This window comes from Ursus arctos, unplaced genomic scaffold (assembly GCF_023065955.2).
Source record: "Ursus arctos isolate Adak ecotype North America unplaced genomic scaffold, UrsArc2.0 scaffold_10, whole genome shotgun sequence".
NCBI classification, from domain to species: Eukaryota; Metazoa; Chordata; class Mammalia; order Carnivora; family Ursidae; genus Ursus; species Ursus arctos.
This window is the reverse complement of record NW_026622764.1, coordinates 69,528-90,359: the sequence shown is the minus strand read 5'-3', so window position 1 is coordinate 90,359 and position 20,832 is coordinate 69,528. Positions and strand designations below refer to the sequence as shown.

The following is a 20,832-nucleotide window of genomic DNA, read 5'->3' as shown; positions in this document are numbered from 1 at the left end:
TCCACATCCTCCCAACACTTGTTGTTTTCTGTTTCTTCGATAGCAGACATCAAAGGGTATGGGTGTGAGGTAGTATTTCACTGTGATCTTGACTTACGTTTCCCTAATGCTTAGTGATGCTGAGCATCTTTGTGTGCTTGTTGGCCATTTGTATGTCCTCTTTGGAGGAATGCCATGTTTAAATTGAGTTATTTGTTTCTTGTTGTAGATTTTTTTATATATATATTATGGATCTTAACCCCTCATCAGATGTAGGATTTTTTCCCTTTCCATAGGTAGCCTTTATATTCTTTTCATTGTATTTTGTGACACCCAGATGTTTTTAACGTGATGTGGTCCAGTTTTTCTGTTTTTACTTTAGTTGCCTGTACTTTTGGTGTCACATCTAAGAAATTATTGCTAAATCCAATGTCAAGGTTTTCCTCCATGTTTTCTGCCAAGAGTTTTATAGTTTTAGGTCTCATGTTTAGGTGTTTGATCCATTTTGAGTCAACTTTTCTCGGTGGTATCTGGTAAGAGTCCAGCTTTGTTCTTTTGCATGTGAATATCCAGTTTTTCCAGCAGTATTTTTTTATTAAGATTCTATTTATTTGAGAGAGAGTGAGTGAGAGAGAGCATGAGCAATGCGAAGGGCAGAGGGAGAAGCAGACTCCCCAGTGAGCAGGGAGCCTGACACGGGGCTCAATCCCTGGACTCTGGGATCATGACCTGAGCCGAACACAGATGCTTAACCAGCTGAGCCACCCAGGCGCCCTCCAGCAGTATTTGTTAAAGAAGACTGTCCTTTCCCCACTGAATAGTCTTGGCACCCTCGTTGAAAACCATTTGATCATGTATGTGAGGGTTTATTTCTGGGCTCTCTGTTGTAGACATCGGTCTGTTTCTTTTTTTATGCCAGTACCATACTATTTTGGTTACCATAGCTTTGTAAGAAGTTTTGAAATCAGGAGTGTGTCAACTCTTACTTAATAAGTATCTATGTACCAGGCATGTGGGTGCAGCAGTGAATCAGACATTGTTCCTGCCTGTCCAAAGCCCTGCTCTCCTCCTGGTCTTTGACTTTATTCTGAATAGTTATGGTTAGCACAGAAATATTGTCCAGATAAATAAGAGTTGCAATATCATGGTCACCTGACCATTCCTGACAAGGCTAAAGGATTCAGTACCAACGTGGAAGTGTTCCCTCTGTTGATTAAGCAAATAATGAATGTTTCTTGGTATGTTCCTCCCCCCCCCACATACATAATGACCAAGTCAGTTTCTCATGGCTTTTGTTCTGAACTTTTCTGTTTGAAGCAAACCCTGTCTGAGTATTGCACACACCATCTGAGGCCCCTCTTTGGTGCCTCTTCTAAGCATGGTAATCCCCTTGAATTCATATAACAGATTGATCAATGAATTGACATTTTAAAATTTTAAAAAAATGTGACTAGTAAGGAACCTATTTAAAGGTATTCCATGATAGACTCTTCAGTGGGGGAGAGAAGGGTATACTGATATTTTAAGGTGTGCAGCTTGATATATTTTGAACGCATTCAGTTATGTAACCACTATTGCAATGTGAGAAATCATTTTCTTTAATAAATAAGTGCCTGTCCTTTGTTCAGATCTGGAGTTTGACATGCTAAGTTTGCAGTTGCTTGAAAATAATAGTTTAAACGGTAATGTAGTTAGGGCCAATCTTTAAGAAAGCTAGATCATGGGGCACCTCAGTGGCTCAATTGGTTAAGCACCCGACTCTTGATTTCAGCTCAGGTCACGATCTCAGCCCTGCGTTGGGCTCTCCTGGGTGTGGAGCCTGCTTAAGATTCTCTTTCCGTCTCCCTCTGCCCCTCCCCCCCCCAAAAAAAAGAAAAAAAGAAAGAAAGCTAAATCATTATTTTCCAAAATGAATATAGTGGAATTTTAGAATGGTTTTTGCAATTTGTTTTCTGTGAAAGGCCTAGAATATCCTGCAGTGGTAGAGTTCGCCCCATTCCAGAAGATAGCCAAAAAGAAGCTAAAGAGAAAAGATGCCCAAACTGGAAGCATTGAAGACGGTGAGTCCTTTACAAAGGCTGGATTATGAAACTGCAAAATTAAATACACCAACCAAAGATAGTTCCTCTCCCATATGTGGGGAGGAGCATGTTTCTTTTCTTTTTTTCTTTTTTAATTTCCAGATCCAGAATATAAGAAGTTTTTGGAAACTTACTGTGTGGAGGAAGAGAAACCTAATGCCAATCCCGAAACTCTTCTGGGAGACATAGAGGCAAAGACAAGAGAACTTATTGGTCTGTTTGCTCATTTCTTTTCTTTACTAGATTGAGATATGTATTTATTTCTTTTTCATGATTATTTAAAAATTCACACTTGTGACAGGCTTAGCAGAGAAATAGAGTGTTTTCCAGTTGTAAAGAAATATGGCAAATATTTCCGAGTGTCTGTTGAGGGAGAGCACCAGAGCTTTTGGTTCCTGTTATTTGTTCACAGTTATGATGCTTCCAAATGAGCAGTGGAGAAGGGAGTTTTATATTTTGTAACAGCTGATTTGATGTGTAGCTCAAAGGATTTTTTAATCACTAAATATTTATAAAGATGTGCTTACCATGCATGTGCTCATTTTTGGTCAGCACACGTTGGTTGGGTACTGACTCAGCCTAGGTTTGCGGAGGCAACATGAACGGGACACATGAGGCCTCTGCTGTCATGTATCTGCCCTGCTTGTGGGGAAGACTGTAGTAAACACCTGCAACAATAATCAGGCTTTAAGCCAGGGCATGTCCCTGTGATCAGTGCCACACTATGATGAAACAGTCCTGGGAGGGAAAGGCCCTCTGAGAGCAGCTGTGCTAAGACATGGAAGAAGAAGGGACTGGGAGCTGAGATGTGGGCCTGTAGGAATAGGATATATGCTTGTGTGATTGGTACATGGTGGGCTGGGGGCAGAGTGGCTGGAGAGGCAGGTGGGTAAGAGGTTTGGCGTTTGTTCAAGAGACAGCTGGAGACTGCTGATGGAGTGATGTGGCCTGATTAGTTTTCCCCATCACTCCATGCACATTGCTCCGTACATGATGGATTGTGGCTGCCCTGAGGAGACATCAGGCTTCCAGCGGGGAGGCTTTGCTCTAGTCCAGGGAGGGCTGCTTGTGCTAGCCGGCAGAGTCTGCATATGCTCTGGCAGATTGGGTGTGGGAAGAAAGGGAACAGAAAGAATCTAGGCCTCCAAGAGTTTGACTCGAACAGATCAATTGTTGGAGGCACCATCACTGACATGGGGCAGACTGGGGAAGAAATATTACTGGAAGCAAATCATGATCTCATTGTAGAACATGTTAAATTTAAAAAGAGCTAAAAAAAAAAAGAAAGAAAGCAAATTAGAAATTATTTATAGGACTCGCCCCCCCTTCTCTCTTTGCTATAAATGCTCATGTACAGGATAGCCACAGAAAAGGACCAGGGTCTTCCACTTGTGAGCAGCTTTGAGACAGTCCTTGGTGGCCAGATACACACCATCCAGCTGGCTGCAGCCACCCTCCCACAGTGGAGGGACACCCTTTCCCACCCCAGCCACTTGCCTGGTGCACGGTAGGTGCATTGTAGTATTTTAGGGAATGAGTAAGTGTGATTCACAATCTACTAGCCCAGGATGAGGCTGTGGAGCTTTGTTTCTGTGATCCTGTTTCTGCCCATTGAAGTTGGGACCTTATCCGGCTATTCAAGGCAAACTGCCTTTTTCTTTTCTTAGATTTTGGCCTTCAGTGGATTCTATGATCTAGTCTGAGCAATGAGGGTTAAATGGAAATATTAATTCCCTCTGAAGTTGCAGGTTAGTGCAGTGGCATAGCAGGGTCTGTAGAGCAGACAGACGACTTGGGCTCAGCTTCCAGCCCTGAGACTTAGCATCCCTGTTTCCTCCCAGGTGGTTGTGACAGTGCCCAGGATGCAGCAGCCGTCTGTAAGTGGTAACAGTTAGAAGTTGGTTAACTTAGTGTTATATTACATGCCATGCACCTTCTGTTTAACAAATGATACACTTTTATGGTTTGTAAAGCACTTTATTATACAGGGTCTCCTTTACCCTTCACATTGATCCTTTGGGGTAGCAAGGCAGGTATTTTGTTAGAGAAGGGGGAAGGTGGGTGGGGTCTTGTCAGCTCTTCCACCCATCCAGGGAAGTCTTGGTCTTGCTCTTTGCCAACAAGTCCACAACTCCCATGGTGCAGAGCAAGAGTCCTCCCTAATTTGAGGCAACTGCCTGTTATAGAGGGCATCAGCTGTGCTCTTCCTGAGAGTTCATGATTAACCTAGGAGCCAACCAGGGAGGGAACAGGCTCTTCTTGGCCCCTGTACCTGTGATGACGTGGGCATTTGCGCAGCCCTAAATCTGGGGCAGAGCTTTCCTGGCAGAAGCCATTTGACATATTATGTCGAGGTGTTCAGGAGTCCTTAATTCCAAGGTAAGAATCCCTGCCCAGGGGCCCTCTTATAAAATTCCTGATTAAATACTGAATCTCAGAATTCGGGAAATGTCATGGCCAGGCTTCAAGTGTGTCCAGAGATTCTTCCTTCCCCCATTTAATCTTAGGTCTTGAAAGCGCTGTGGAATAGACCCACGCCATCTTCCACCTTCCCACCTGCATCGTCAGCCATTGCCATGGGGAACACATATTTCTCAGAACCAGTCCCCCTGAGAGGCTGCCTTGAGGCCCGCTGTATTTGGGCACCAAATTCCAGGTCAGATCAGACACGTCTGGGGCATGAAAGCTGAGGATCAAGTTTGAGTTTACAGAGAGGTTCATTCCTGGGTGGTTAGTGCTGCTTAGATGAAGTGCCCTGTGGGGTCACTGTCTAAACTTTTACATCTGGTTATTCTGGTTTGTGGAATGTATATGATAAGAAATTACAAGAATCTACATTGTTTAACATCATTGTCTAGAGAGCAGAAAAAGAAGAAATTTCTAGAATATATGTTGAATCAAAGGGAATCTAGAACTGTGTTATGTAATGTTTTAAAATATCTGCAAAAATGGGAAAATACTCGTAACGTTCAGGAAGTCTAATGTGTTGTACTCACTTTTCTTTTTTGCTTTTATAGCATCTTTGTGAGTAATATGAAGACTCCCTTGAGAATCAGGAATTCATTGCCTATTATTTGTAGAATTGTCAGTGCCTCCAAATTACTTGACTTTATAGTGATGAAATAGGAACTCCCCCAAATACAACGTATGCTCATCTATATTTTGTTTATTTATTCCTAAGATTTTATTTTTAAGTAATCTCTACACCCAGCATGGGGCACGAATTTACAACCCCGAGATCAAGAGTTGCATGCTCTTCCGACTGAGCCAGACTAATTATTTAAAGATCAGATTGGAAACAAGTGTTTAAAATGAAGGAAAGAAATCTTATTTTAGAGTTAAATACTACATTGCAATTTTTGTGTTTTAGCTAGAAGAACCACACCTCTTTTGGAATATATTAGAAATAGAAAATTAGAGAAGCAGGTAGGTCCACCCTTTTACCTGATGAGTATCCTTCCTGTCCCTGCCATGTCCACACAGATAATTTATACACATGCTTTTCCACGTCTCTAGAGGATTCGAGAAGAGAAGCGAGAAGAGCGAAGGAGGAGGGAGCTGGAGAAGAAGCGTTTACGGGAAGAAGAAAAGAGAAAGAAGAGAGAAGAGGAGAGGTGTAAGAGGAAAGAGGCAGACAGACAGAAGAGAGCGGCTGAGAGAGAAGTAAGGATTAAGGTAATTTTGAGGAGACAGCTCATTTCTTTTTTCCAAAGCTAGTTCTGCCACAATTTTGCCTTTTAAGTATTTAGCTCTTCTGACTTGTAAGGACGTTTTCAGTTAATCTACTGTTTTGTTATTATGGTTCCATTTCTCTGCAGTACAGTAGTGGTTCTCAAACTGTGTTCCCTGAGCCCTGGGAGTTCCTTGGGCGTACTGTGGGCGAGGGGGCCTGGCCTCCTGGGTGTGATGGCAGCACTTCACCCAGAGGAACCCCACGCTTACTTGTCACAGACTGGGCTTCTGCTTACATTTTCCTTTAGAGAAAAGACTCCCTGACTAAAAGTACACATTTGGAAACTACTGGCTCGGTGTATACTGGCCTTTCTAGATAAAGGCTCACTCCTAGAACTGGGTTTTTACATTTTTTTAACCATAGCAGCAGTGGTTTCTACATCTCTTGCCCAGTACCTCTTTTGACTGATGTGTTCATTTAGAAGGGTGGGCTAATGCACGGAAGTAGTTCTTCGCTGTGTAAAATAGGGTGCTCCAGTGTGAGTCAGCCCTTCCTTGTTAGCATCTGCTTAGATGGCCTTATCAAACCTAGATTTCAACCTAATATGTATCTTCCCTTATTCCACGAAGGCTTTGAAGGGCTTTTAGGGATTCATTGAAATTGTATCATAAAGAAAATAAAAGATCAGGACTTGGGGGAAGATGGAGTAGAAAGGGAGAGGATGGGGAAGAGGTCAGAGTCGCCATAATTGAGCAATAGTTTCTTTTTTAGATATAGATTATATTTTTAATTTAAATTCAATTAATATATAATGTATCATTAGTGTCAGAGGTAGAGTTCAGTGATTCCTCAGTCTTATGTAATACTCAGTGCTCATTGCATCACGTGCCCTCTTTAATGCCCATCCCCCACCCCTCCCCTCCAGCAACCCTCAGTTTTAAGAGTGTCTTATGGTTTGTCTCCCTCTCTGATTTCATCTTGTTTTATTTTTCTTCTCTTCCCCTAGGATCCTCTGTTTTGTTTCTTAAATTCCACATGTCAGTGAGGTCATATGATAATTGCCTTTCTCTCATTGACTTATTTTGCTTAGCGTAATATTCTTTAATTCCATCCATGTTGTTGCAGATGGCAAGATTTCATTCTTTTTGATAGCTGCGTGATATTCCATCGTGTGTGTGTGTGTGTGTGTGTGTGTGTGTGTGTGTGGTATACCACATCTTTTTTTTTTTTTTTTTTTTTAAAGATTTTATTTTATTTGACAGAGATAGCCAGTGAGAGAGGGAACACAAGCAGGGGGAGTGGGAGAGGAAGAAGCAGGCTCCTAGTGGAGGAGCCTGATGTGGGGCTCGATCCCAGAATGCCGGGACCACGCCCTGAGCCAAAGGCAGATGCTTAACGCCTACGCCACCCAGGCGTAGGCCCCTAACACATCTTCTTTATCCATCATAAATTACTTTCTGATATGATTGATCAGAAACATAGTTTCATTATCCATGAGGATAAAACATGCCATTTCTTCAAGGGAGGCGAAGCTTTTTCTAGGCGTTTGCTTCTAAATCAGTTTCTCCTTGTCGGTGGTCACATGGGGCTCACTTGCTGGATGGAACAATTTCTTAACAAAATTCCTACGAAAACACACCACTGTGCGTCTCCCTCAGGCCTGTCTGGGTTTGCTGCAGTAGCAGATAGCCTCACACCTCACCAGTTCATGTAACTGGAGTCTGTTGCTGGTATTCCATGGCCATCGTACGCTGCTCACCATTGCCATCCAGTGACCCATTGATGGAGGCTCCACCTTGGCATTTGTTTCCGCATTCTCTAGGATGGGGAAAGAAATGTGTGGCACACAAGCTTGCACGCTGGTTCTTAAACCACATGGAAGAGACACAGCCTATCCACCCACATTGCACTGGTCAGAGCAGGCCACATAGTGGCACCTAGTCTCAGATGGGGACATATTCAAGAAGTGCCAGGAAGAGAGCCAAAAATGTCTCTCTTCAAGTTTAAAGACAGTGTTGAAAACCGTATCTTGATAAAAGGTATGGGGCAGGGGCGCCTGGGTGGCTCAGTCGTTAAGCGTCTGCCTTTGGCTCAGGGCGCGATCCCGGCGTTCTGGGATCGAGCCCCACATAAGGCTCCTCCGCTGGGAGCCTGCTTCTTCCTCTCCCACTCCCCCTGCTTGTGTTCCCTCTCTTGCTGGCTGTCTCTCTCTGTCAAATACATAAATAAAAATCTAAAAAAAAAAAAAAAGTATGGGTAGGTCACGTCCCTTGAGCACATTTGCTGTGAAGACAAATCCTAGATATGCAAGATGAGTAGGGAACCAATTGTCCCACAGAAAGTGTCTCACAGTCTGATAACATTGATGAGATTGAGGAGTCCAACCAGGACTATCAAAGATGGTCTGTCCCTCATCGGCAAGAACATGGCAAAACCAGGGTGTTCCTCAGGGAAATAACCAAGGGCGTGTTTTCTGTTTGTCCACATGGTTTAGTGAACACACAACTCTCCCAAGAAAATTGTAGCAGACCGACTTCCTATAACCTGTCATCTCCAACAGCAAGGGAGCTAATAATGAAACCTTAATATTGTAGGGAATCCTTAAACAGTAATCGTGTTAGAAATTCAGCTGTCATGTTCAGGCAGAGTAGGTATTTGCATTTAATGCAGATTTTACAGTCACAGATGGAAATATTGCCTAACCTTCTCATTGACCTTTCTAAGCACATAATAGCTAGCTCACTGCCTAATCTTTACGTTCTCAAAAGCACTTTTATCAATAGCTTTGAGAGTTTTTCAAGAATAATGTTCGAAGTTGTAGCTTACAATTTCATTTATAATTTTAAGTAAGACTTGAAGTATTTGGAGTATAGCATTTCACTTTTACATTTTAAATTGTGAAATTAGAGTCCAAAATAAGCCAAAGAAAAACAAAATTAAGTCAACAAAAATAAACATATGCTCTTTCATATAGAAAAGGAGTCAAAACACAAACAAAGCAAGAGAAAGGATATTCTTATCCAAGTCTGGTAAAACAAGACCTTGGTTGCAGAGTAGACCCCAATGACACGAGTAAGCAGCAATCTCTGTCCTTAGGAGTATCTGGTGTCCTGACCTGAGGGCACACACCCCAGCCCAAGGTTTGCCCTAAGTGAGCATCTGGGCTCATTTTAGGGATGTCTGATTTACAAATCATTTGGAGAATTAAAAAAAATTTTTTTAACCTGAAAATATCAGTGAAGAAATGCTAGAAGAGTGTGTGTTAATATCATAAAAATACAAATGCAGAGAGAACTCATGGCTGTTTTTAACAATAAAGAGAGCTATGATATAAGAGCAACCCAGCTATTTTTATTTTCCTCTGAGGACTCTAAAACTAGGTAGTGGGGCGCCTGGGTGGCACAGCGGTTAAGCGTCTGCCTTCGGCTCAGGGCGTGATCCCAGCGTTATGGGATCGAGCCCCACATCAGGCTCCTCCGCTATGAGCCTGCTTCTTCCTCTCCCACTCCCCCTGCTTGTGTTCCCTCTCTCGCTGGCTGTCTCTATCTCTGTCAAATAAATAAATAAAATCTTTAAAAAAAAAAATAAATAAAATAAAACTAGGTAGTGAGCTTAAGTTGAAGTAAGAAGTTAGATTACCAAAGTTACAAATAAAATTCCTGAATATATAAATTGTAGGCAATAGATTACATTATTAACAAAGTTGTGTGATCTTTATCACAAAGCTTATTAACAACAGATGTGGGCTGGATGGACACACAGAAGACCTGGCACCTGCTTCCACCTTCTCCTGTGCCTGGCTCCTTGCCCCTCCCACCTTCTCCCTTCCTCCTTCTCCCCTCCCTGTCTCCTCCCTCTCTCTCTCCTTCTCCCTTTGCCAGTCTGATTTCACCGTAGGCCTCTGCTTGCTTCCTTCCACTTATGTCTTCTCATAAGTGTTTCCTCATCATGTCTAACTTCCACAGAGAGACCCTCCCTGAACCCTTTGAGAAGCCATCACTCCTCACCCCACATCTCTCTCTGTCCTTTTTTTCTTTTTTAGTAGGTGTTTGTAGCATTTCGTGACACCTAAGATTATCTGGTGTACTTTTTCTATTTTGTCACTGTGTACACCATTCTCCCCTCCTCCCATGGCCACCACTGCCTCAGCCAGAATGTCCTGTGAATTCCTTCATTGTGGTCACTTGTCTCTTATGCACAACTATATTCCTAGCACCTGACACAGAGCCTTTTTCCCCAGTTCTGGGCACAAAGCTTCTAGAATCCTTGCAGTCTCTGGAGTGATAAGAGTGTCTTCTATATGCCAGTGAGATGACAGGTGGCTGAGGCTGTGGGTGGCTTCAGGTGTCTGAAGTGGAGACAGTTTTGTGCAATCTGACATCAGTTCCAGCTAGCTAGTGTCAAAACCGAATGGAACTGTAGGACACCCAGTCTGTGTTGGAGGGTTGGAGAAGTGGTGTTGAAAAGGATGCCACACGTTTGGTTTCAGAAGTATTGCAAGTAAAAACGATTCATAGGTGCACCAATTATTTGTTGGATGGATGGGTGGAAACATAAACTATTATACTTCCCTGTGGTTTACTTTTATTACCAGCATATATTACCATTTTAATTAAAAAATATGTCAATAGGGGCGCCTGGGTGGCTCAGTCAGCTGAGTGTCTGCCTTTGCCTCAGGTCATGATCCCAGGGTCCTTGGGATCGAGCCCCAAGTACAGACTTCTGCTCAGCAGGGAGCCTGCTTCTCCCTCTGCCTCTGCCTGCCATTTCCCCTCCTTGTGTGTGCACTCTCTCTCTGTCAAGTAAATAAGACCTTAAAACATAAATGTCAATAGGGGCGCCTGGGTGGCTCAGTCGGTTAAGCGTCTGCCTTCAGCTCAGAGGGTCATGGTCTCAGGGTCCTGGAATCGAACCCTGTGTCAGGCTGTCTGCTCAGCAGGGAGCCTGCTTCTCCCTCTCCCTGTGCCTGCCGCTCCCCCTGCTTGTGCTCTGTCTCTCTTGCTCTCTCTCTGTCAAATAAATAAAGTCTTTTAAAAAAATCATAAATGTCAATTGATATCTGACAGGAAATGTTTAAATTCACAGACCCTGCAGGCAGAATAAGAGCATGTAAGGTAACATAGTGCACACCTGTGATGAGAAGCAACTTTTTGTACTCGGTCTTACATTTTATTTGTTTCACTCTTAAATGAACTCATGTAGTTGAAATTTGTGTATAATTTTGCTATAGTACAATTTAAAATATGCTCACTTTTATAAGTTAGAAAATTCTCGGGGCGCCTGGGTGGCTCAGTTGTTAAGCATCTGCCTTCAGCTCAGGGCGTGATCCCAGAGTCCTGGGATCGAGCCCCACATCAGGTTCCTCTGCTGGGAGCCTGCTTCTTCCTCTCCCACTCCCCCTGCCTGTGTTCCCTCTCTCCCTGGCTGTCTCTCTCTCTATCAAATAAATAAATAAAATCTTAAAAAAAAAAAAAGAAAAAATTCTCAGAAGTATGCCTTCTACTTTTGTTTTATAAACTGATTTACCTATGGCACTTGAATTTCAAAGAGCAAACTACACAGAGAACGGGGGCGGAGGCGGGGAAGGCCCAAATTCAGACACAGCAACCTGCTCAGGCTGATTCAAGAAAGAGTAAGATGTGTTTTCAAAAAGTTTAAGCTATTCTAAAAGTCATCAACATAAAGCAACATTTTAAACAATATATTTTTACGTGTTACAGAAGCAATATTTGTTCATTTTAGAAAAAACTAGAACTTGGTGACAAAAGGAAAGAAATCATTTCAGTTCCACCACCCGAAAATCATCGCTATTAACACAGTGTTGCCAGCCTTTTAGATGTTTTTCTGTGTGTGTAAACATACAAATAGAGACCAGGTCTTTTTTTTTTTTTTTTTGTCAATAATAACATCTCATCACATCAACTGTCCTAGATCATTGTTCATAACTATAGTATTTCATCGACTGAATGTTCCCCTCAGTATTTAACCAAAAACCTGGTCGCTGCACCTTTAGTTTACATTTTTTGTTATCCAAATATTTGTGCTCAATGTTGTTTTATATTTTTAATTTTTTATTAAACAACTTCCTTTATAAAATACTCCAAAAGTGATATTTTACTGAGATCATAATTTCTTAGCTTCTTAAGAAACCAGAAAAGGGGGAGGAACCAACTGAGAAGCCAAAAGAAAGACACGAGGAAGTGGATATCGGAGATGGAAAACGGGAGCCCTGTGCTAGCTGTGCTGTCCTGAAGCCCACGCCCTTGGGGAGCTCACCGGAGGAGCCCAGGGAAAAGTAAGCCTGCGCTTTTGTTGCTTTGACCACATGAAGGATCACAGACTGTCCTTTGTCAGTACAAGTGCTTGTATTTCATACTGCTTGTGGAATTAGAGATTTTATGACGATATGCTTGTCAACATCTTTATTTCTCCTTGGTCATACTAGGAACTTAGTCAGCTCCTTTCATCTGCCTCAAGTCTGCTTTCCAAGCAGGGACACGTCGTTTTGCTGGTTTCTTAGCTGTGCCTGTCCTAGCCTCTTCCTTTGGATTCCTGTTACCGCCTTTTAGGTCTTCAGGATCTCCTTCACAGTCTCTTGTCCAAGTGCTAAGCTTCCTTTGTTGGCGTTATCGTCCCTGTGGCCCTTCCGTGGAATTTGACCAGCAGCTGGTGTTCACCAGCCCAGCCTGTCTCAGGCTAGGGATCCTTAGGTGTGTACTTCTCTGCCTGCTTGTGACATGCTGCTCATGAAAGGAGCTCAAGCAGGGCTTCTGTAGGAATGGGAAGACACAGTCTCTGCACAGGGGCCAGGGAGATCTGCCAGAACCTTGTCAGGTGGGAGCCCCTCCCTCCTGCCTCTGAGCCTCGTCAAAGTTTGGCCACCTCCACACAGTCAAGGGGGCCACGTGTATCTAGGCTTCTTGTTCCCCTGGCCTAGGGCTCTTGCCCATGCACTGTATCAGGACACCCCTGGAGCTTCCTGGAGCCCAGGGCTGCTCTGCTTCTGAGGTGTCTGGAAGTGAATTTATGTTTGCAGGCAAGATGGCAGGGTCATGAGATTAGGCTGCTGTTTGCTCAGAAACACAGCCATCTGAGTGACTTTTTACTGTCCTTTCGTCCACACAGAGTTGTGATTAAAAAAAAAAATTGTTGCCCTCTTTTTGGGGGTTCTGGTTTATTGGTTTGTTTATAAAATTAATTTTTACATGATTATGAAATCTATGATCTGTTAGCACTCTGGTTTCTGTTAGAGGTGTTCGTATTATTGTTTATGATATAGCAGTGCCTTTTGTCATGTTTCTGGCATGAATTCATACTTTTGTCAGAGATCTTTTTCTCCCTACCAATCCTGCTGCTTCTGTTTTGTGGGGAAGCCATGGACAGCATGTGAGGACTTTTACCTGTGCGTTGTGAAGGGAAAGACTTTAAGAACCAATGGAGCTAAGCAGCCATTTATTTATTTATTATTCATATCAGTTTGATGTATGTATAAAAATTAGTAAATTTCAATTAATTTTACTACACTTGAAGCAGAAACCAAGCTATCAGTATCAGCTCTGTGTCCTCATGGACGTGGACCTGGGCCACTAGGAAAGTCACATGAGCACTTTGGTCTCCTGTATTTTATCTGTAAAGGGGGAGTTATATTTACTTTGGGGGGTTACTGAGAATTAGAAAACTAAGTATATATGCCTATTATGTATGTCCTTCAGGTTTAACAGTAGATACTGTCGTTACTATTGTTGATTCATCTTTCAGCAATTTTTTCTTGAATGCCTGTGCTGTGCCCGTTACGTGCACGCCTGTGATGTGCTGATGAGCAGACTTAGGGATTCCCTGCCTCTTCTGGAACTTACAGTCTGGATGGCAAGACAGGTACTCGACAAGCAGTATACCTAAGGTTACTGAGAATTTGTATTGAATCACAGGTCACAGAATGACAGTGATAAAGAGCAAAGGGAAATGGAGAGAAGATTTCGAGAAAAAGAGCCTGAAACACAGAGATGCCACATGGATGACAGCAGAAAGCACAGAGCTCACTGTGAGTTTGACAAGTTTTCAAGGAGAAACGAAGAAGAGCCAAAATGGGGGAAAGGAGTCCCCCCAGACAGAGGGAAGAAGGGGAGCCAGGACAGTGGCATCCCTGTGGAGGCAGCAGAGCGGCCTGGGAGAGAGCACAGAAGTGAAAGCGGCCCAGCACCCAAAGCGGAGCGCCCAGGAAACAAGGTTCTTCTATTCATTCATTCATCAACCCTAAAAGTATAGACTACACATCTGCAGGCTTACACCTGCTTTGCCAAACAGAAGTTCCTTTGTTTAGCCAAGACAGAGAAATCTACATCAGGTGTCTTGAGGTTTCAGATCACTCACACTGACAGTGGGAAGTCCGCCCCTGCTGGGTCCTGCGCTCTTAGGGCGTGTACTGCCCGACAGCTTGCATTTCATGACACCCTGTGGAGCTTTCTCTTACGTTACTAATAACATACCGATTATTAGGAGATAGAGGGCTCATAAATACCGGTCAGTTAGATCTGCACAGTCGACACAGGATTGGAATTGCCCACTTAGACCAACAAATGGCTTTTTTTCCCCCCCAGAGTTTGAGGTTAATTTTTATTCACATCACGCTGTTGTGGAGAAGCACTTAATATTAATGGGGTCCCCTCCCTTCCAGGGCCAGGCGCCATGGTGCCAGCCAGTCCCCCACCGGCCCGCCACCTGATGACCGAGGGGACCGAGGCTCCCCAGTCTCCCCGGGTTGCAGTCCGCACCCTCCTGCCACCCCATCCTTGACCCCAGCAGGCACACTGTCCTCTTTCTGCATGATTTTGTCATTTCAGGGGTTCTTTAGAAATGGAAGCACACAGTGTGTGACCCGAGATTGGCTTTCTCAGCAGAATCCCCTTCAGATCCACCCAAGGTGTTGCTGGTATCAGTGATGTGGATTTTTAAAATGTTTCCAGTAAAGGCAAGGCAGAGCTACCGGCAAGAGGGGAGCCTTCTTCTCTGCACCCTTGACTAACCACATCTGTATTACTCAAAAGTTTCTGTAGTTACCTTAATCTCAGGTACAGTAGGTACAGCCATGGGTCTTTTTGGTGGGGGTTGTTTCATGAACACTCGTGTCTCCGCTGCCTTTTCATGTAGTGGCCGTGAGTGATCTGTATTTGCACAGCTTTAGGTGTTGGGACTCCTCTCAATGAACTGTGATGCCCTGGAGGTAATAAAGTGCCTTGTGCATAATGGCACTTTTCGTATGAGGCCCGACCGGTTACAGTGTCCTTTCACCATCTGTGCACACCAGTGTTGCCCTGGTGAAAAGCAGGACCGTGCATGTTGGCCTAAGGCAGAAGGTGGCATGGGAGCCCTGCACCTCTGTGTGCACAGGGATTCAGACCTACGGCCCCTGCCCAGCCCTTTCCCATTCTCTTCACCGGCCAGGCTTCTGTTAAAGAAAAGGGCATGCCGGTAAATGCCCTGGTGGGGACTCTGGGGCCTGGGAGTGGGTAAAAGTAAGTTGGGGAGCCCTGCAGAAACACCGTGCTGGATGTGCCAGGGCCCCTTGGAGGCCAAGGAAGGGGTGCAGGTGCAGGAGGCTCCCTTGAGCCAGCAGTTGATTGGTCCCCCTCTTCTTCAGGGCAGAGCTGGCTGGCTTCCCACTGTTGCTCCTGGTCCTTAAGCTTCAGAGTCCCTCTGTCCTTTACTGGCCTCACCATCCTGGTGTCCTGAAGCAGTTCAGTAGTATTTTACACACTTTATTCAAACATTGTTGCATTCTTCCATCTCTGAGAATTTAATCAGGTGATGGGGACAGTTCAGGAATAACCCACATGGAAAGCGCTCATCACAGATGTTACTAACTATTCAGTTCATGACCCTAAAAAGCCACCTCTGAGGAGCTGTGCCTTGCTTTGTCTCAGGCTGCGTGATTACCCTGCCTGGTGAGTTGGAGGGGCTGAGACATGTGTGTAAGTCTTCACCTGTCCACCTGGGAGGGGAATGCAATGATTCTACTGGCTCTGGGGGTGTTCTGGGTTTGAGCATAACATTTTCCCAGACACTAATTTACCTTCTATCAGGTTATTTTAAATATCGACTGTCTTCCTTTTCATAGCTTTTTTTGGGCTTCAGAATGCCTGGTTTCTGAGATAGTGCTGTGAAAAAGGCAGATTTTTTAGCCGCAAGACTGATTTGTGGTAGATAATTAGGATCATCAGATCCTGCAAGTAGAGACATTTTGCTCCCTCTTGTATCGCCAGCCTTTGGAAGGGTAACCCACCCCTCTGTCCCGGCAGGATCGGCCGGCCTTGCAGCTGTACCAGCCGGGAGCTCGCATCCGAGCACGAGAAACTGGCGGGGGAACCTCTGTGGAGGGCCGTGATGGGAGCAGGGGCGAGGCTGAAGATTCTGCATGGGCTGGTCCCCAGAAGAGTGAAGAGGCAGGGTGAGTCAGTGCGCACATTTGACGGGGAGCTCCCATTCAGCATGTTGTGGGTTAGAGAGGACATTCCAGAAATGTATCAGTCAGCCTTGAGTGTAACCCACAAGATGCATTTACTCCTCATAAAGAAGTCAGAAACTAGAAATATAAATGTGGCATAGAAACATCTAGAAACCATTCTTAAGAAAGAAGCAAGCTGTTAAAAAATTGAAAAGTTGTCATAGATTTTACTGTTTTTAGTATAAACTAGTATATGCTGTTTAGCCAGAACGGAATGAATAATCTCCTTTGAAAAGTAGAAACATATGATTAAAACGGAAGAAAATTAGTATTGTACCAGCGTGGACTCTGAAGCACTTTGAAACATGTTGTAGGAATAACCGGTACATAGGTTGAGTAACCGATCTGTCGGGATCCAGATCGCGTGTGTGTGAGCTGTGGTTTAAAAAAGGGAAGGGAGCAGCTCTCATGCTGTTGTGAGCTGGTGATCCAGACACCTGTGCCGTCTGTTGTGGACACTCCCTGACGTCTGTGTGCTGCAGCCCCTAGGACACGAGAGCCTTACCACTATGTCGAGTCCCACAGCTTGAAGTATTGCCCCTTGAACAATTTGGCCACTGTTTTCAGTCTTTGGATGGATGTGCTGCTCATGGTGTGTAACCACTGTTATGTAAGGGCTGCTGAGACAACATAAGGGCATTATTTGGGGACAAGGATAACTTAGGTACAACATCTGGGGTTTTCCTTTTTGCAGTCTGAGGCAGCTTTATTTTTAAAAGACTTAATGGAGCTTTCTGCAATTATGCGTTCATAGTACTTTTTAATGTTAGTGAAATTTTTAAACATTTATGTATTTTTGGCACTATGCTTTGGACCACATATTAAATAATTTTAGTTGCTATGGATTTGAAGTCCAGTTATGGTACTTTTCCTACATTGAATTTTACATAAGAAAATATTGCTTTTCAAAATGTAGCTTTAATTACCTGAGTATTTTGTTGATTATTCTTTACTAAATATGACATGTTTATAAAAAACTGAGAATTTGGGGCACCCGTGTGGCTCAGTCAGTTAAGCATCTGCCTTTGGCTCAGGTCATGATTTTGGGGTCACGGGATTGAGGCCCACAACGGGCTCCCTGGCCTGCAGGGAGCTTGTTTCTCTCTCCCCCGACCCTGCTTGTGCTCTCTCTCTCCCTATCTCTGTCTCTCTCAAATAAATAAAATCTTTAAAAAAACAAAAAAACCCTGAGAATTACTCATTTATCATTAAAGACATTTGACTGTTGCATACGTAGTCTGTCCCATGGCATTGTAGTGTTCTTGCTCTTGACTCTGGAACTCCAAGAACTTGGCAGGGGAGGGGTGAGAAGGACTTGCTGTGATTCTGTGAGCTCCATGTAACCCAGCACAGCCAGCCCTGATGGAAAAGGGGTAGGTAGTAACTCTTTGAGACTTTGCAGACTCTCTGATCTCTGTTACAACTTGTAAACTCTGCCGTTAGGCAATACATAATGAATGGGCAGGGCTGTGTTCCAATAAAATTTTATTTATAAAAACATGCAGCAGGCCATAGTTGGCCTGTGGACCGTAGTTTACGGACTCCTACTTAGAGTATGGATCGGACTGGATCTCCTGATGAGGAAGCCATTGTGTTCTCACTGCTCATTTGGGCTTTGATCTGGAAACACAAGTGCGGCTCAAGATGGACTGAAGACTCGAACATAAGACCTGCAACCATAAAATTCCTAGAAAGAAACATAGAGGATTCGATCCTTGTCACCCAGTCTTGGTGATAATGTTTTGTATTTGACACGAAAAGCAAAGGCAACAAAAGTAAAAACAAACAAATGGACTACATTGGACTAAAAAGCTTCACACGAAAGGAACCCATTTATAAAATGAGAGGAAAAAAATGTCTTCACACAACATAACTATTAAGGGGTTAATATCCAAAATCTGTGAGGAGCTCCTTCAACTCAACAGCAAAAAAACCCAAATTACGCAATAAAAAAAAAGGGGCAAAAGACCCGAATAGACATTTTTCCAAAGAAGACATCCCAGATGGCCAACAGGTCCATGAAAAGGTACTCAACACCACTACTCATCAGAGAAGTACAAATCAAAACCCCAAGGAGATACCATCTCACACCTGTCAGAGTGGTTAAAATCAGACAGGAGAGCAAGTCTTGACAAGGATGTGAAGGAAAGGGAACCCTTGTGCACCATTGGTGGAAATGCCAAGTAGTAGAGCCACTACGGTATGCCAGTGTGGAGGTTCCTCAAGAAATTAAAAATAGAATGTTAAATTAAAAACCATATGATCCAGCAGTGCCCCTGTGGGCATAGATAGATCCAAAGGGAGCAGAATCAGGACTACCTTGAAGAGATATCTGTTTACACGTTCATCACAGCATTATTCGCAGTAGCCAAGGTATGGAAACAACCATAGTGTCCATGATGGTTGGGTGGATAAAGAAAATGGAATATGATGCGGCCTCATAAAAGGAAACCCTACCATCTTCAACAACGTGGATGAACTTGGAGGGCACTGTGCTAAGTGAGGTAAGCGAAACAAGACAAATACTGCATAGTATCACTTACATGTACAGTGTGGAAAAAAGTCAAACTCATAGAAACAGAGTAAAATGGTGGCCGCCAGGACGAGGGTGTGAGGGAAATAGAGGTTAGTGAAAGTCATAGGTTATTCAGTTATAAGAATAAGGTCAAGGATCTTATGTGCAACATAGTGACTGTAGGTGATAACACTGTATTGTGTAATTGGAATTTGCTAGGAGAGTAGAGTTTTCTCACCCCAAAATAAGTAAATATGTGAGGTGATGCTAACTCAATGTGAATCCTTTCATAATGTACACATTTTACAAATCAGTATTTTGGACACTTTAAATGTTACAAATTTGTCAGTTATACCTCAGTAAAGCTGGAAAATAAGTAAAAAGTAGTTACACCGTCTCAAAGGTCCCTGAGATTTGTCCGCAGGGCTTCCCAGAAGTCACTTTGAGATTACTGATTTAAAACAATAATACATTGGGGTGCCTGGGTGGTTCAGTCACTAAGTGTCTGCCTTCGGCTCAGGTCGTGATCCCAGGGTCCTGGGATGGAGCCCCGCATTGGGCTCCCTGCTTGACGGGAAGCCTGCTTCTCCCTCTCCCTCTGCTTGTGTTCCCTCTCTCGCTGTGTCTTTCTCTATCAAATAAATTTAAAATAAATAAAACAATAATACATTTGTATAATGGGTTACCTTGGTATGAAATACTTCCATATACACTTCCCAGTTTCAGCTTAGACTCACTTTTAAGACTGATTGGGCAGGACGTACATGATCTCCCTTTTATAAACTAGGAAACGGGTTTAGAGATACCGAGCACCTGTTGCTGGCAAAGTCAGAAGCTGCTCTCATATTTGTAAAGTTTTATTACTAATTATCCAGAAAAAAAGGTTTCCAAGTTTATGTTAAACTGCCAAGTTTCTCATTGAAGGACACTGGCAAAACCAGTATTTAGGGATTTCCATGCAATTTCTTTTTCTGTTTTTAGTGTTTGCGTAAGTTCAAGTAGAAACTATATCAGTACTATCTTTTACCACTTTCTTTAATATGTGTGTTAACACCATTCACCGTGACATGCAGCATGATGGATTTCCTTTTGCTAGAATAGGTTTGCCTATGACACTCGCTGACCTTATATTGTACAGATAAGCACTTTATCATTCTCTCTGTTGTGTTACTTTTTCCTCTGGAGCAGTAACTTAACAAGTTTCTTGGGCTGTAAGTAAAACATATTTTATCATTGCCCAAATCCAGTGTTTGTCATCATATGAAGTTAAGGTTTTCTAAATCATGCCCTTTCTCTTCAAAATTACTGGTAAAAAATACATCTATGTATTTTTTAAGGCCTTACCTTTTGGAATTTTTCCAGGTTTTCAACAGCTGCCCACTGTCATCCAAATAAAAAAAAGAGAAGATCTGTAGGACTATGTTGTCAGGCATGCCAACTAACAAATCAGATTTTCCCTGACACAGATTCGAAGAATAATCCAATACTTCTTTCCCAAACACTTTCCGCATCTGACCTAAATACCAGCAAGAGAGACAGACCAGGTTATGACAGGCCAACTCAGTCCCACCCACTCTCAAAAGAAGTCACTTGATTTAAAAGTTCCTGTGGTTCTTCACAAAGGGAATAAAGCCATATTCCCACTGAAAAGATGGTCACGTTAAGGAATTCCAGCTTTGCTTCAGTGAATTGATAGAGTCTCACCGTTGTGATATTTTTCACATTTTGTCTGACAACAGCTCTTTGAAGAGGCAGTTCTGTCATCACCCTGGGACGTTCATTCATTCATTCCTCACATCTGCACTGAACACCTCTGTGTGGGAGATGGCACTTTTGTAGGCGTCAAGCCTACAGCAGTGAGCAAAGTAGACCACCCCTGACTTCTCAGGGCTCACACCCTTCCTTAAACACAAAAGGAGCAGAAACCCCAAAAAGGTAGGGTCTTTCTCAACTCCTCCAAGTCATAAGTGGGAGAACCAGATCCCCTAGATCAGGAATCCTTAACCTGAAATCCACGTTGAGTGCTGTTGTGACCCTGCTGTTCCTCTGTCTGCCCATAGGCTCCCTGAATTAGTCTCACTAT

General features: G+C 43.4%; 1 protein-coding gene across 14 annotated transcripts in view; it reads left to right on the top strand.

Moving 5' to 3' along the window:
- The window catches only part of UPF3A (UPF3A regulator of nonsense mediated mRNA decay), a 50,579-nt gene that overhangs the window by 6,793 nt on the left and 22,954 nt on the right, over positions 1-20,832 (top strand). For 3 of the 14 annotated variants that reach the window (XM_026488739.4, XM_057306877.1, XM_044380198.3), the window contains exons 4-11: positions 1,941-2,039; positions 2,163-2,273; positions 3,902-3,937; positions 5,431-5,486; positions 5,577-5,735; positions 11,871-12,028; positions 13,662-13,959; positions 16,029-16,177. In XM_026488739.4, the coding sequence (XP_026344524.3) occupies positions 1,941-2,039; positions 2,163-2,273; positions 3,902-3,937; positions 5,431-5,486; positions 5,577-5,735; positions 11,871-12,028; positions 13,662-13,959; positions 16,029-16,177 (1,066 nt within the window). Of the gene's footprint in view, positions 1-1,940; positions 2,040-2,162; positions 2,274-3,901; positions 3,938-4,567; positions 5,487-5,576; positions 5,736-11,870; positions 12,029-13,661; positions 13,960-16,028; positions 16,178-20,832 lie in introns of those variants that run through there. The other 11 variants (XM_026488742.4, XM_048215621.2, XM_026488741.4 and 8 more) reach the window with 9 other exon arrangements.